Below are 13879 nucleotides of genomic sequence, written 5' to 3'. Positions count from 1 at the left end.
AATGCGGCCCATTGTTCTGATCTCTCTGCCAGGAAGCCTTCAGCTCCACCAGCCAGCCTTGCCTCATCAGCCAGTCAACCACACCACTTCACCTGGGCCTGCCATCCCTCCACCCTCCTGCGCTATTGATAACATCACTGTTTCTCTTGTCTGCTCTAAGGGTTCAAAGCAGGTGGTGTTTTGTTTTCTTCAGTCTATGGGCCTCTAAAGCCTAGAAACTGCAATAGTGATTATAAATAAATCAACTGGAACACAGCAGTTTTCCACATTTGGAATCAACTTTATGGGTATGCTCTCAATCTTGTCAGGACAAGCTGTCTGTTGAGAAGAATCTTATAGTGGAGGTGTGTGTGTGTGTGTGTGTGTGTGTGTGTGTGTGGTGTGAAGGAGGATGAGGGGAGTATGGGGATCAGCCCTGCACACTGACAGAAAGTCAGAGCATTCATAAGAAATGAGACTCAGTTGGTGAGATGCCAGCCTCCTCATAAGTCCATCAGTCCACATCAGTCAAAAAGAAAAAGGAAGTTTGTATTAAAGGTTTTATCCCTAATTGTACAGGCAGAAAACAGATCACAGTCAGCTGAGGACTTCGATGTATTGCAGCCTGACAGCAGCAGAGACATTTCTTTTTTTTTAAACAATATATTTATTATTTTACATTAAACCAGACAATAGCAAAAGAAAAAAAAGAACAAATTATACACAATAATTACAAAAAAAATCACACACATACAGAAAGAAAACACACAAAAAAAAAAAAAACAGAAACAAAAACAAAATAAAAAGCTATGCAACATCCTCCAGCATTATATAGAGAGCCACATCAGTTTGAGGTACTTCCACTGTCATCATCTCTATTCATGTCCAACACATCAACATCCCTTAAGTAATTAGTGAAAGGTCCCCAAACTTTATCATACATTTCAATTTTCTTCTTCAAAATATAGGTTATCCTTTCTATAGCGCAACAACTGCTCATTTCTCTAAGCCACTGACCCACCCGTGGTCTTTGATTTTTCTTCCATGATAGAGCAATTGAGCGTTTTGCTTGGAGTAGACACATATCTATCAGAAATGTCTCTGCTTTAGATAGCAGAGACATTTCTGATGTGAGTACAGAGACACTTGGTTTGTACCACAACACTTACAGCCTCAGCCTGGCTTTCAGGGCAGCCGTCACAAATATTGGTGATTGTCTTTATTAGCAGAGCAGAGACTAAAGAAAGAAAATATTGATGGTTTGTCTGTTTGTGTGATGAGCTGTGAGTTCACTGAACTGAACTGCCTGGTGAAATAAAGTTCCCTCTTTCAGTCAGATACAGCACAGGGTCAAGTGATGAAGTGATGAAGTGATGCCTAAAAAATGAATGAAGCTGGAATAGGCCTGTTTGTTTTGCTTCAAGGCACTGGAATAAGTTTTAAGAAGTGGGGGTCGTCCAGCTCTGGTGGATGTGGATGTGCCAAGACTCACTGATCCCTGATAAGACATTTAATATAAAGTTAGCAAATATAACATAACTGAGCACATCAAAAGAATTCACCATTTAAATTGGTTAAGCACAACTTTTCAAATGTAAAGTTTGCCCATTTTCTCCTCTTTGGCTGTTCTGTTGCCGGCTGATGTAGGACAGCAGTGATCCAAGCTTTATCGAGTTCATGAAAACGTTTCTTCTTCCTGTTGTGATCAGTCGATGTTTGATCGCTGTTTCCTGGAAAATGATGCTGCTGCACAGAAACTGCTGGATCAGGTGTCAAGAATAGAGCTGAAACCAAAACCTGCAGGACAGGGGGTCCTTGAGGACTGGATTGGGGATCACTGCTTTAAGTGACTTTGAATGGGGCATGGTTGTTGGTGTTTCAGAAACTACTGATCTACTGGGATTCTCAGGCACAACCATCTCTAGGCTTTGCAGAGAAAACAGCTTGTTGATGCCAGAAGTCAAAGGAGAACAGCCAGACTGGTTGGAGCTGATAGAAAGGCAACAGGAACTCAAAGAACCAGTCGTTCCAGTTGAGGTCTGCAGAAGAATAAAGAACTTAAAGAACAGAAGAACAGAAGACCACACCCGCTGCAACTGCTGTCAGCTTCCTTTTGTGGTTGTACGTCTAATGTGAGAGTGAATGTTTCTTGTTATCCATTAAACAACATTTTTAATATACATTTTACCAACAGGTGTTTTGGTCAGAGGAAGGCTCTGTCTGAAATGTTGGTCATGAATAAATAAATCTGAGTAAAGGAGCTGGAGTGTGTTGCTTTTTAACCAAAAAGTCTTCTGCCAGGATCCATTTTTTAAAGTTCACAATTCACTGTTTTATGGTTTTATGGCAACCATGGCTGCCAGGAACAAGTTGTGTACTGAAATATCAGCAGACATTAGAAAAACACTTCAGCCAGTGATTCTGTACGATGTAATTCGTCATATATTTTATTTCTGATTTGCGAATTCAGTCACATCATGTCATCAAACAACAACTTCAATAATTAAACTCCATTCTGTCATTTAATGAAGCACAATAGGGTTAAATATTTATCTGCTGTGATGTGATATTAAATCAGTGTCTGTCAATACACTCTATGTCAGCTGTCATACACATGAACCTCCTGCTGGGAGTTTTCTAAATGCCAAAGAAAACCAAATGTCAGTGACATGCAAGTTAAATATTGTACATTTTCATTAATTTCACATAATTTTCCCTCCACATTATTCATGTTTGCATGAAAAATAAAAAATTGGCAGGCTTTTACAGCATTTAAGCGGTAAATATCAAGCGATAAAACGGGAGTCACTTAATTCCAAAAAAGACATCTGCTTTTAAAATGATTAAAAATGTTTAAAAATCATCAACATCTATACAATATTTTTTAAATGTATGGAAAGGCTTTGCAAAGTAGTAATAGGATATATCTTTAAGAAATGCCATTAATATCTGAATCACTTTTTTCCATAAGGACAGATTTCCCTCAATGTCATGTGGTACAACAAAGATTGGAAGCCATTTTGAACTTTAGACATATGACTCATGTCACCTGACTGGTGATGACATCACTCAGAGGACCCCTGAAAACCACCAGAGTTGGAGGTAAGTTCAAAAATGTGCCCCTATATATTTATTATCACCTTTTCCAGGTGTCATACAAAGTGTCACAGATTTGAGTGTCATGCAGTCAAACATCAAAAAAGTGTTGATTATAGTTATAGATTTAAAAAAAAAAAAAAAAAAGATTTACACATAAACTTTAAAGGTTATAGGTCAGTGTAGGCAATAGGTGGCCATGCAACTCCCTGTTAGGAATGAAAATGGTGAAATCCGTCATGCGGAGAAACAAAATATGTCATGTGGACAAAGAGTTTTACCATATGACCGAATGCCACAGAGGATTGAAACTGAATTATCTGTTTCTTTCTCAATTATTTTAATAATTTGTGAAGTTTGTACAATTGTTCTAAATGACTTTTAACATATGGAATACATTTTTCTATATTTTACACATTATTTTGCATTTTTACAGATGCCTCTTTCCAGTAAAGAAAGGGGTGCACGTTTCTGTGCAGAGATCAGGGCAGATCCTGCTGCTAGAGAGGAAAGACTAGAAAAGAGAAGGGAGAGGTATAACTGTTGTGTCAGTAAAGGCATTCGCTATAAGCCTGAATTATCTTTATCAGTGCCACAAGTACAAAGTGCATTCAATGACCTGCAGTAAATAAAGATATGAGTAAATAAACTAGAAATAAGTATATGTTATTCATATACCAGATTAATATTATTAATATATAAATAAATAGATGTATTATGATTCTTGCAGGTATCGACAGAGGAAGCAAGCTGGGAAGAGTTATTACCAATCCATCAAACAAACGCATCTGAAGCTGCAAAGAGAAGGTAACAGTGGAGGTTCACACGATGTAGGGAAGGAAAGCGACAGGCGGCAGCTGTTATTGTCCGTGGATTCATTCGCGGAGCCTTCTCAACTTGACCATCCTGGAGCTCCTCAACCCTCCTCCCCACCTGGGCCATCGCAACCCTCCTCAATATTGTTCTTCTTAAGCTGTCTAGTGATGTAAATCAAACTCTAAATCATATTTGCCAGTTCATATGTCACAAAAGAACACAATCTTTCTTGTATGAAAAAAAAAAGAAAATTGTCACAAAACTATTGGAAAATACATTTTAATGTCAGTAAAAGGTTCACTTTGGAGGCCCTGAGTATCTTTGGCATTTTTCAGATGTAGCCAACCTCAACTTTTTAGACTTGTATGTTATGGTATCATGCAGTTGTGCTACACTATATTACCAAAAGTATTCGCTCACCTGCCTTTACTCATACTATGAACTGAAGTGCCATCCCATTCCTAACCCATAGAGTTCAATATGATGTCGGTCCACCTTTTGCAGCTATTACAGCTTCAACTCTTCTGGGAAGACTGTCCACAAGGTTGAGGAGAGTGTTTATAGGAATTTTTGACCATTCTTCCAAAAGCGCATTGGTGAGGTCACACACTGATGTTGGTCGAGAAGGCCTGGCTCTCAGTCTCCGCTCTAATTCATCCCAAAGGTGTTCTATCGGGTTCAGGTCAGGACTCTGTGCAGGCCAGTCAAGTTCATCCACACCAGACTCTGTCATCCATGTCTTTATGGACCTTGCTTTGTGCACTGGTGCACAGTCATGTTGGAAGAGGAAGGGGCCCGCTCCAAACTGTTCCCACAAGGTTGGGAGCATGGAATTGTCCAAAATGTTTTGGTATCCTGAAGCATTCAAAGTTCCTTTCACTGGAACTAAGGGGCCAAGCCCAGCTCCTGAAAAACAACCCCACACCATAATTCCTCCTCCACCAAATTTCACAGTCGGCACAATGCAGTCTGAAATGTACCGTTCTCCTGGCAACCTCCAAACCCAGACTCGTCCATCAGATTGCCAGATGGAAAAGCTTGATTCATCACTCTAGAGAACGCGTCTCCACTGCTCTAGAGGCCAGTGGCGGCGTGCTTTACACCATTGCATCCGACGCTTTGCATTGCACTTGGTGATGTGTGGCTTGGCTGCAGCTGCTCGGCCATGGAAACCCATTCCATGAAGCTCTCTGCGTACTGTACTTGGGCTAATCTGAAGGTCACATGAAGTTTGTAGCTCTGTAGCAATTGACTGTGCAGAAAGTCGGCGACCTCTTTGCACTATGCGCTTCAGCATCCGCTGACCCCTCTCCGTCACTTTACGTGGCCTACCACTTCGTGGCTGAGTTACTGTTGTTCCCAAACGCTTCCATTTTGTTATAATAGAGCTGACAGTTGACTGTGGAATATTTAGGAGCGAGGAAATTTCACGACTGGATTTGTTGCACAGGTGGCATCCTATGACAGTTCCACGCTGGAATTCACTGAGCTCCTGAGAGCGGCCCATTCTTTCACAAATGTCTTGTTTCACAGTCTGCATGCCTGAGTGCTTGATTTTATACACCTGTGGCCAGGCCAAGTGATTAGGACACCTGATTCTGATCATTTGAATGGGTGAGCGAATACTTTTGGTAATATAGTGTATATCGTGCAGTAAAACAAAATCTGTCATGCGGTAAAACGCTTAAATTTGTAATAAATATACAAAATACTCCATTGTGTTCAATCACAATTTCACTTAATAGAGAACAGCTAATATAATCTAAAGGTGTGCCTGATTTTAAAGCAGTTTTGCCTTTCTAATTGAAAAAAAAAAAGGTGTTATAAATGTTGAATAATGACCAAAAGTAAACGTTAACACTGCTGATGAAAAAATGCCTTGTGACTGAAAACACAGGATGAATAATCTGTATGAGCTGAACTTGAAAACAAATTCCACACTGGACACACTCAAAAAGACGTAACCTAGAAAAACATTTTTACATATTAATTTACAAAAACCAATTAAAACTGTTTTAATTCCAAAATCTGGATGGCTGTTATGATTAATTTTTCTCCTTGGAGCCACGATTCCCTCTCAGTGTCCATTATCATGACAGTGTGTGTCTGCAGCTCACAGCATTAGAAGCTGCAGTGGTTTAATTAAGGCAGATAAGAAGATCTTCTCCTGATCTAATGACAAGGCTTCACTAAAAATATCCACAAGTGAGTTTTCTCCTCTATGATCTGAAAAAATCTGTTAATTTTGGGAGGTAAGCTTTCTTTTTTTGCCTTTTCTGTTTTCCCCCGTACAGTTCCTGCTTGGTTTTTGTAAGTTGTTCTTGTTTGGATACTTTAGATGTGATTGTTGCTCCTTCTCTCATTGCCTCCAGAGACTGAATTCGGGCCAGGTAACCCTCTTTGGCCTCTGACTTTTCTCCCTCAATGAGCAAGTCGATGTATTCTGGAGTGCTCAGTGGGTTGGGCCTCAGGGCGATCTCTTTGAGCCGAGCGATGCAGCGAGCTGACTCATCCATGAGGGACGTTATCACATCTTGAAGGTTTGCAATCTCTCGCTTTTGCTTCTCAATGATTTGCTGAACAGTCGGCTTTGCTTGTGTAGCTTGGTCATACTTCTCCTTCAGATCTGTCAGTGTCCGCTTCTCTTTAACTTTAACTTACTCCCACCTGTAGTTCTGGTTGAAATGCACCGTCCAATGACATTTTCCTGGGCACACGGTGCACCTGCCATCTTTCATGGCTACACAGCGATACTTTGCCTGATCATCTGCGATTGCACAGGGGTAGTGGCATGTTACTGAACACTGTTGGCAGTTGGTGAGATACTCTCCTTTGTTCGTAATCTGGATTTGTTTTGGCTTGACAATTTCAACTTCAATCTCAACATTTTCGTTTGTGGAGATGTCAGCTTCGTGTTCTTGAAGTTTCTGTTTTATCATCTTTATTTCTTCAACTTTGGCTAATCCAGCTTTAACTTGTGGCTGCAAACCTTCAACGACTGTTTCAAGTTGCTTGCGCTCTTTAAGAACCTCTTTGGTAATTTGCAAGCTTTTGGTTGTTATTTTGTCTAAAGCAGTGAAAAAGTTTTTCATGCTTTTGGCACCAATGCCCCAAAACATTTGATCAAAGTTATCATCATCCATGTCTTTATCTGAATCTGCATTATCTGATTTGTCATTGATGGATGTGTTGTCTGCAAACAGTGCTGAATTGTTGAATTTGAAGTGAACAGGAAGTCCTGCAGCTGTTTTAGGCCATGGGACTCCAGAGACATTAATTGCTTCAAGAACCGGTGGCCTCTGACCATCTGCGAATGTTACCAGCATCTGGATGTTTTCTGCCACATCTTTACCAAAAATGGACAGCACTGAATCAAACACATATTTTTGTGTTGGTGTTAGCCGTGGAAGAGAAGCCTGGGTCACAAAACACACAGCGTCAATCTCACTGACTCCCTCAGCAGAGGAGAAAAGACTCCGGATCTGCTCTGTGATTGCCCTGTCTCTTTCTATCCCACTTGTGTCCCCAAAACCTGGAGTGTCAACTATGGTCAATGAATATGGGATTTTAAATCCTTCTTGATGGTTGACTTTGTACACAGTGATTTCAGAGGTCTGACTTTCAGCTTGTGATCTCAACGGACCCTCATCAATTAATTTGAATCTGAAACTGTCATTCCACTTTACACCAACAATGTAGTTGATCATTCCATTGATCAGAGTTGACTTTCCTGATCCAGCTGCTCCAAGAACTATTATTGTGCGATTTCGCCTGAAGCTTTCTTTGCCAAAACTGTAGCTCCTGTATCCATCTATGTCCATAGCTTCTTCCTTCAGAGGTAGCTTGTAGACTGAGGGTGATGCAGAATTTATGAGTTTGCTTTTACGTTTGAGGAATTCTGCCAAGTGCACATATTCACACTTTTTTGTCCCCACATTAAATGTGATGCGTTCCTTGCTTCTACCAGCTACACCACAATCACATCTGACCCTGACAGCGTACTCTGTCTCTGGCTGAAGCCCAGATATGATGGCCTCTTCATCTTGTGAGACCGTTTGGTTCCATTCAAGTTCTTCATGTTTCACCCCAGGAGCTGTTTTTGCATACTCTACAATGTAGCTCAAAATGTTGACACCTTTACCAATCTCAGCAGGTTTCTCCCAGCTAAGTGATATTTCTCTTGAATATGACTCAACTTTCAGTTTTTCAGGAGGACTAGTGGGTAAGGTTGTAATGGGACCACTGACATCACTATCTGGCCCTTTTCCAACTGAGCACACTGCTCTGCATCTGAACAAGTACTCTGTGTTAGGAGCCAGACTGGACACTGTGACTTCTCCAGCTGTCAATACTGTCATTTGCTGCCAGTCATCTTCTCCACTGACACAGTACTCAACAGAGTAGTGGGTGATGTTTTCTGCTCCGAATCTTGGTGGGGAAATCTTCACTGTCACACTGTTGTGGGTTGTGTCACTTACTGCTGGTTTTTCAGGCTTTGAAGGAGGTTCAAAGTTCTCACTGACCAAAGAGCCTTCTTTGTAAAGGTGGATGCTTGCACCTTTCTGTTTCTCATTTGCTATGCCTGCTATAAGAAACCTAATATTATTGTCCATGTTGATCTCTGAAAATGCATTGAAGAGCTTTGCTTTTTGCCACATTGCACCCTTTACTTGTGAAATGTTCCACTGATCCTTCTCTACATTTTCTTGAGGACTCTCTGGTGTTTCTTTTAAGTATTTTAATAAATCTGAGAGGTAGGGTTCATCATCCCCCAGTGAGGTGAAAGCAAAGCACACAGCATGCTCAGCACTGAGGATTTCCTCGTCTAGTGCATGGCGAGATGTGACAATCTTGGTGTTTTTCATCATGTTGGTGATTGATTTTAAAATGCTGATTTCTCTCTCTTTACAACTCATCCACTCACTCAAGTTTTTGCTGTTGAATGGAGAAGAATGTCTCTTTTTCAACACCTTTGCAAGCACAGCCTCCTCTTCCCTTCCTCCCCGGATTGATGGAAGTTTCTTTGCCAGGGTCCTCTGGAATTCCAGCTTGTACTCAGAGAGCAATTCTTTAAAGGTTTTTAGCTTTTTCCCAATCTGTGGGAATTGTTGGGTTGTGCTGTGTTTCATTGCATCATTGCACCTCATTTCTAGCTCACTGAAGTCCTCCAGGACGCTCTGTGCCTCCATCACTAATCTAATACTTATCTGACGGACAAGTTGAGCTGCAGCAGAGTCTAAACATTTCAGGGGCATCAGCCAGACCTTCACTGGCACGGCTTTTTCTCCATTTGCTCCCAGTAATTTTGGAAGACTCTGGTAGACTTGTATTGCATCCTGAAAGGACACAGGATTCCTCTGAAGGTTAAAGTCACCGTGGAATTTGCAGGAGAAATTTTGAACATTTGAAATGTCTGTTTCACTCATTTGCAGGGAACCTTCAGCTTCAATTGCAATGCGGGGAATCTTTTTGATCATCACCTTCAGGTTGCCCTCAATCTCTTGATGATCCTCCTTTTCAGACACCTCACGGTCAAATACAAAGAAGGCTTGTGCCCCATACAGGATACCTGTGACTACATGTGTTGCTATTCCTTCATCAAAAACGTATTGATGTTTCATATTGTCTCTTCCAAGATGATTCATTGACAACTCCTGGAACTTGGTTGTAGTTTTGTATTTGAGTGTCACTCTGGCCTGATTTTTGGAAATCTTACTGTCGTTTAGGTATTTGGCAGAGCCCTCAACCTCTACCAGCCCACCGAGGAAACTGGCCTTCAGGGAAGCGTCAACATTTAATGCTGAAGATTTGTCCTCAATTGATTCAGATGCAACTATCTCAAATTCACTGTTGGGTTGGGGTCTTTCTCGTGCATCATTCTCCAGGGCATCACGGTCCCACAGTGTCACGCCTGCAACAGAGGGTGGGAAGTGGGGGTGGGAGGTCACATTTACTTTTATTGCTGTACAGCCAGGCTGGATTTCTTAGTAGTAAATATAACAAAATAAACACACATGCTACCGTCAACCGTATCTAAATCTATGAATTCAAATGATTTTTTATTTTAAAAATAAAAAATAGAATGTTGATTTTTACTTTATTATGAACATTATTTTTTCTTTATTCATCAATGAATTTCCTCAAAACCAGGTGATGTTTTGGGCCTCCTTCAGGCCCGGACTGTACATCGGGAGAATTCCGTAAGTGCCGGCCCGTCTTTTTTTTTTTGACTGTTATGTGCTGCACTGACTTCAGAGCTGCTGTTTGTTGCTCAGTCACTTTCAGCCTCCAGACAGCAACGCAGCAACACTGTAGCTGAGCTCAGCTCATTTTAAGAGCAACACGCCCATGGAGCTCAGATGGACACAAGACACTTTGCTGTTTGCACAACGTGAACGCTGTGCCGGTTGGAAACTAGCAACGACACTTTTATCATGCTTGGTCCTGCTTTGTGCCGGGTGTAAGATAGGGGACAAAAAGTCTCACCAGGAATCAGGGAGTCTTTGCGGCAGTCGTACAGCATCCCGAGGCTGAAAGGCCGACCGAGAGCCGACACCTCTATCGTTTTGCTGGATTTCTGGCCCATCGCTCAGCCTGCACTGGGCAAAATAAACAACAGTTTGTTAGTTCAAGTGACTCTCCTGCTGCCTTGCTTGTTATTTACTTTCCACTTGCAGAGCTCCACTGAACTGGAATGAAATAAAGAGGCAAACAAATCAAAACCAAATCAAAGCATGATTTTTTTGGGGCGCTCCTCAAGGTCTTGCTGTGTCAATGTGGTATTTTGGAGGAATTTGGAGGGCTAACAAAATTTGAGTAAATGTTTTTCTGTTGGCCTTGAAAGTACTGAAGACCACATTTACTTGGTTTGTTAGAGCAGCCTAGATAATTATGGCATGGATTCAAATGCAGCAGATTTGTCAGCTAAACATTTATTCTGTGGACTTTAGAGCTGAAACGATTACTCGAAGTAATCGAGTACCTCGATTCTTTTTTTGCCTCGGGTAATTTTTCCTGCCTCGAAGAATCGCTTAATAAATAAATAAATAAAAATATAAATCCGCGGTGTTTCGCACGGACTATTTTTAATGTGGCACAACCGCGCGTTAGTTTTTCTCCTCCTGCGCTGCTGTCTGCTCATGCAGAGGTGTGTGTGTGTGTGTGTGTGTGTGTGTGTGTGTGAGACTGAGGAGCACACTCCCACCGGCGCTGTCTGAAGCGTAGCGCGGTGAGAACAAAGTTAAAACAGCAGCGCACTGACATAGATTGTGTAACAAAGTGAAGAGTTGCCACTCCGCTCTATTTTCATTGGCTAACAGCAGCACACTGGCTTAGCTTATCTATTCAGAGAAGAGGTATCACTTCGGCTTATTTTTCAATCTATGTTATCACATGCATACTACTGCTCATTCATTGGTAGCTGAATTGTTAGGTCTGTTTGATAAGCAGTTTAAATTTTTAAAATAATAATAATTTAACATATTGTTAAATTTTAAAAAAAAGCCAACATGATGCAGGTCAAATACTAAAAAAAGACTATTGACTAAAACTAGACTAAAATACTTTGTAATTTAGTCGACTAAAACTAGACTAAAATACTTTGGATTTTCTTCGACTAAAACTAGACTAAAATGCCAAGACTTTTCGTCGACTAAAATGTGACTAAACAAAAAAGAACACAAGTTGACTAAATATGACTAAAACTAATAAAGGCATTTGACACAAGAATAAGACGAAGGGCCCTATCTTGCGCCAGACTCCCTAAACCCGTTATTTATAAACCCGTTATATCCGCAAAACACCTGCGCTACCCGCTATATTATGCATAGGCGTGTTTTGGGCGTTACGCCAGTTAAACCAATCAGTGTGCCAGGTGCCATTGCCTTTAAGGGCAGGCTGCGCTATCCTAAATCCTAAATCCTAAACCCGCGATGGAGAGAGGGAGGTAGATTTTCTCAGGGCTTCTACTGAGGCTAAAGCAAGTTGGCTTTATATACATATTATATATTATATTATAGGCGAGTTAATTCGGGAGATGGAGCCACATGTGTCCAAGTGGACGTGTCACAAGGTTGTACTGATTGAGTAAAATCCCCGGGTCACACTACACACACACAAGAGGCAGAGGTGGAACTATGTGTAAACTAATTTATTGACAAGGTAGATTGGGCAAATAAAATATTAAAAATAAAAATATAGCACAGCTGCTGGCTTATGATAAAACAATAAAACGTGCTGGCGTAAGTGTCCAATTAAAACAGTCTTTCCTCTAAACAGTCTATATGAGTAATATACTCAGTCCATTCCGGCGGCGTCCCGGTATCAGTCCGACCGTGTGCGTGGCGAGGCTCCGTCGGGGCGCGCATTGAAGCCGCCTGGGCGCGCTCTCGTAACAGCCCAAACTTTAGGGATAGCGGATAGCGGGTGATCAGGACCACCCGCTATCCGCTTTCCCTAAAGTGTGTGCGCAAGATAGCAACTTTAGGGATAGCGCATGAAACACGCCCACGAACACACCTCCAGGTGCAAATGACGGAGTCGGCATAACGGATAGTGGGTAGCGGGTGGCGCAAGATACCGTTTAGGGATAGCGGAAGTTCCTAAATCCGCAATTTGCGGGTAGCGGGTAGTGGCAGCGGGTAGCGGGTGGCACAAGATAGGGCCCGAAAACTAAACTGAAAAATAGCTGACGAAATTAACACGAACAGAAATGTGTTAGAATATTAAAACGAACTATTTCATTCCAAAAACCGCGTGGCATGCAACATGTGGAGATAGAGTTGTCGCATTGCCACAGACATCCGATTACGGCCACTGCTGTTATATTAATTTCCAATGCGATGTTGTGCTCTTCATTTTAAAGTTATTGGTTTAGTTATAGCTGTATGTATAGCGAGCGAGTTTGCGACTCGCGCTGCGCCTCCAAACAGCCATGCCAAGACGTGTCCGTGACACACACACACACACATGCGCACACACACAATGGACACACACACAATGGACACACTTGCATTTAGTTTATAAATGCACAGCCACGAACCTACTGTATTATGTCCTTTAATGTAATACATTTGTAATGTTATAATGCCGTATAAATATATGTATATATATATATAAAATTGCTCTTTATCTTGGCAAAAACGCATTTTATCCGATTACTCGATTACTCGACAGAATTTTTGGTCAAATACTCGATTACTAAAATATTCGATAGCTGCATCTCTAGTGAACTTTACTCCAACACACTGTCACTTATACTTACCATTGTCATGTAACTTGAAAATATTAATAACAGACAATTTTGGCCTCCTTTCATCAACATTTGTTGTTGTGTTATGTTTAAAGACAGTTTCAGAACAATTAGACACAAAAAAAGGAAGTAGGCTCCACATATCGTTTTTTTTTTTTTTTTTTTTTTTTTTTTTTTGGTCAACTGTCTTATTTTTTCCCAAATGATGTGGAGATCTGTACTCATTCAGTGCTCTCAAATGGCTTCAAAAATGGTGCATGTAGCTGCAGTAAATGGGAAAAAACTCACCTGGGTGGAGCGTGTCCCTTGACTTCTGTAGGTTTGGGCAAACCCCCGAATGTTTACAACCTGTAACAACCAAGACCCAAGAAAAGATTCAACTGCAGGAACCACAAAAAATAGAGCAGCTGTAAAATCAGTCAGAGGTTTACTGAGAGCCAGGCAAAGGGTCATACACAGGTGGTCAGTCAAAAGAGCAGAGGCACAGATAAGGAGCAGGCAAAATCTCAAACAAAAACAGGCAGGAGTCAAAAACATGGCAGAGCTCCATGTGCATGGACATAATCAGAGTCAAAGGCAAGGTGAGGTCAAAAACACTCACAGGCACAAACACTGGAAAGCTCAGCACAAAGGCTTCAAGACAATCTGAATGAACCAGGAGCTGCTTGTACTCTGACTCGGCTGACACTGACTGAGAACAGGTGAGACTGATTACTGGCAGCAAACTTGAAGGGAGTG

General features: G+C 41.3%; 1 protein-coding gene across 1 annotated transcript; it reads right to left on the bottom strand.

Moving 5' to 3' along the window:
- Positions 1 to 6548: 6548 nt before the first annotated feature.
- On the bottom strand, positions 6549 to 13504 carry LOC115375359 (uncharacterized). The gene is made up of 3 exons (XM_030074774.1): positions 13430 to 13504; positions 10378 to 10490; positions 6549 to 9802 (listed from the first exon to the last, which is right to left on the bottom strand). Exons 2-3 carry the CDS (start codon positions 10475 to 10477, stop codon positions 6549 to 6551), a joined length of 3354 nt encoding a protein of 1117 aa, XP_029930634.1. The 5' UTR covers positions 10478 to 10490; positions 13430 to 13504.
- Positions 13505 to 13879: the final 375 nt, after the last annotated feature.

The sequence above is a fragment of the Myripristis murdjan genome, chromosome 17 (assembly GCF_902150065.1).
Source record: "Myripristis murdjan chromosome 17, fMyrMur1.1, whole genome shotgun sequence".
Classification (NCBI taxonomy): Eukaryota; Metazoa; Chordata; class Actinopteri; order Holocentriformes; family Holocentridae; genus Myripristis; species Myripristis murdjan.
This window is presented reverse-complemented; position numbering and strand designations above follow the sequence as displayed.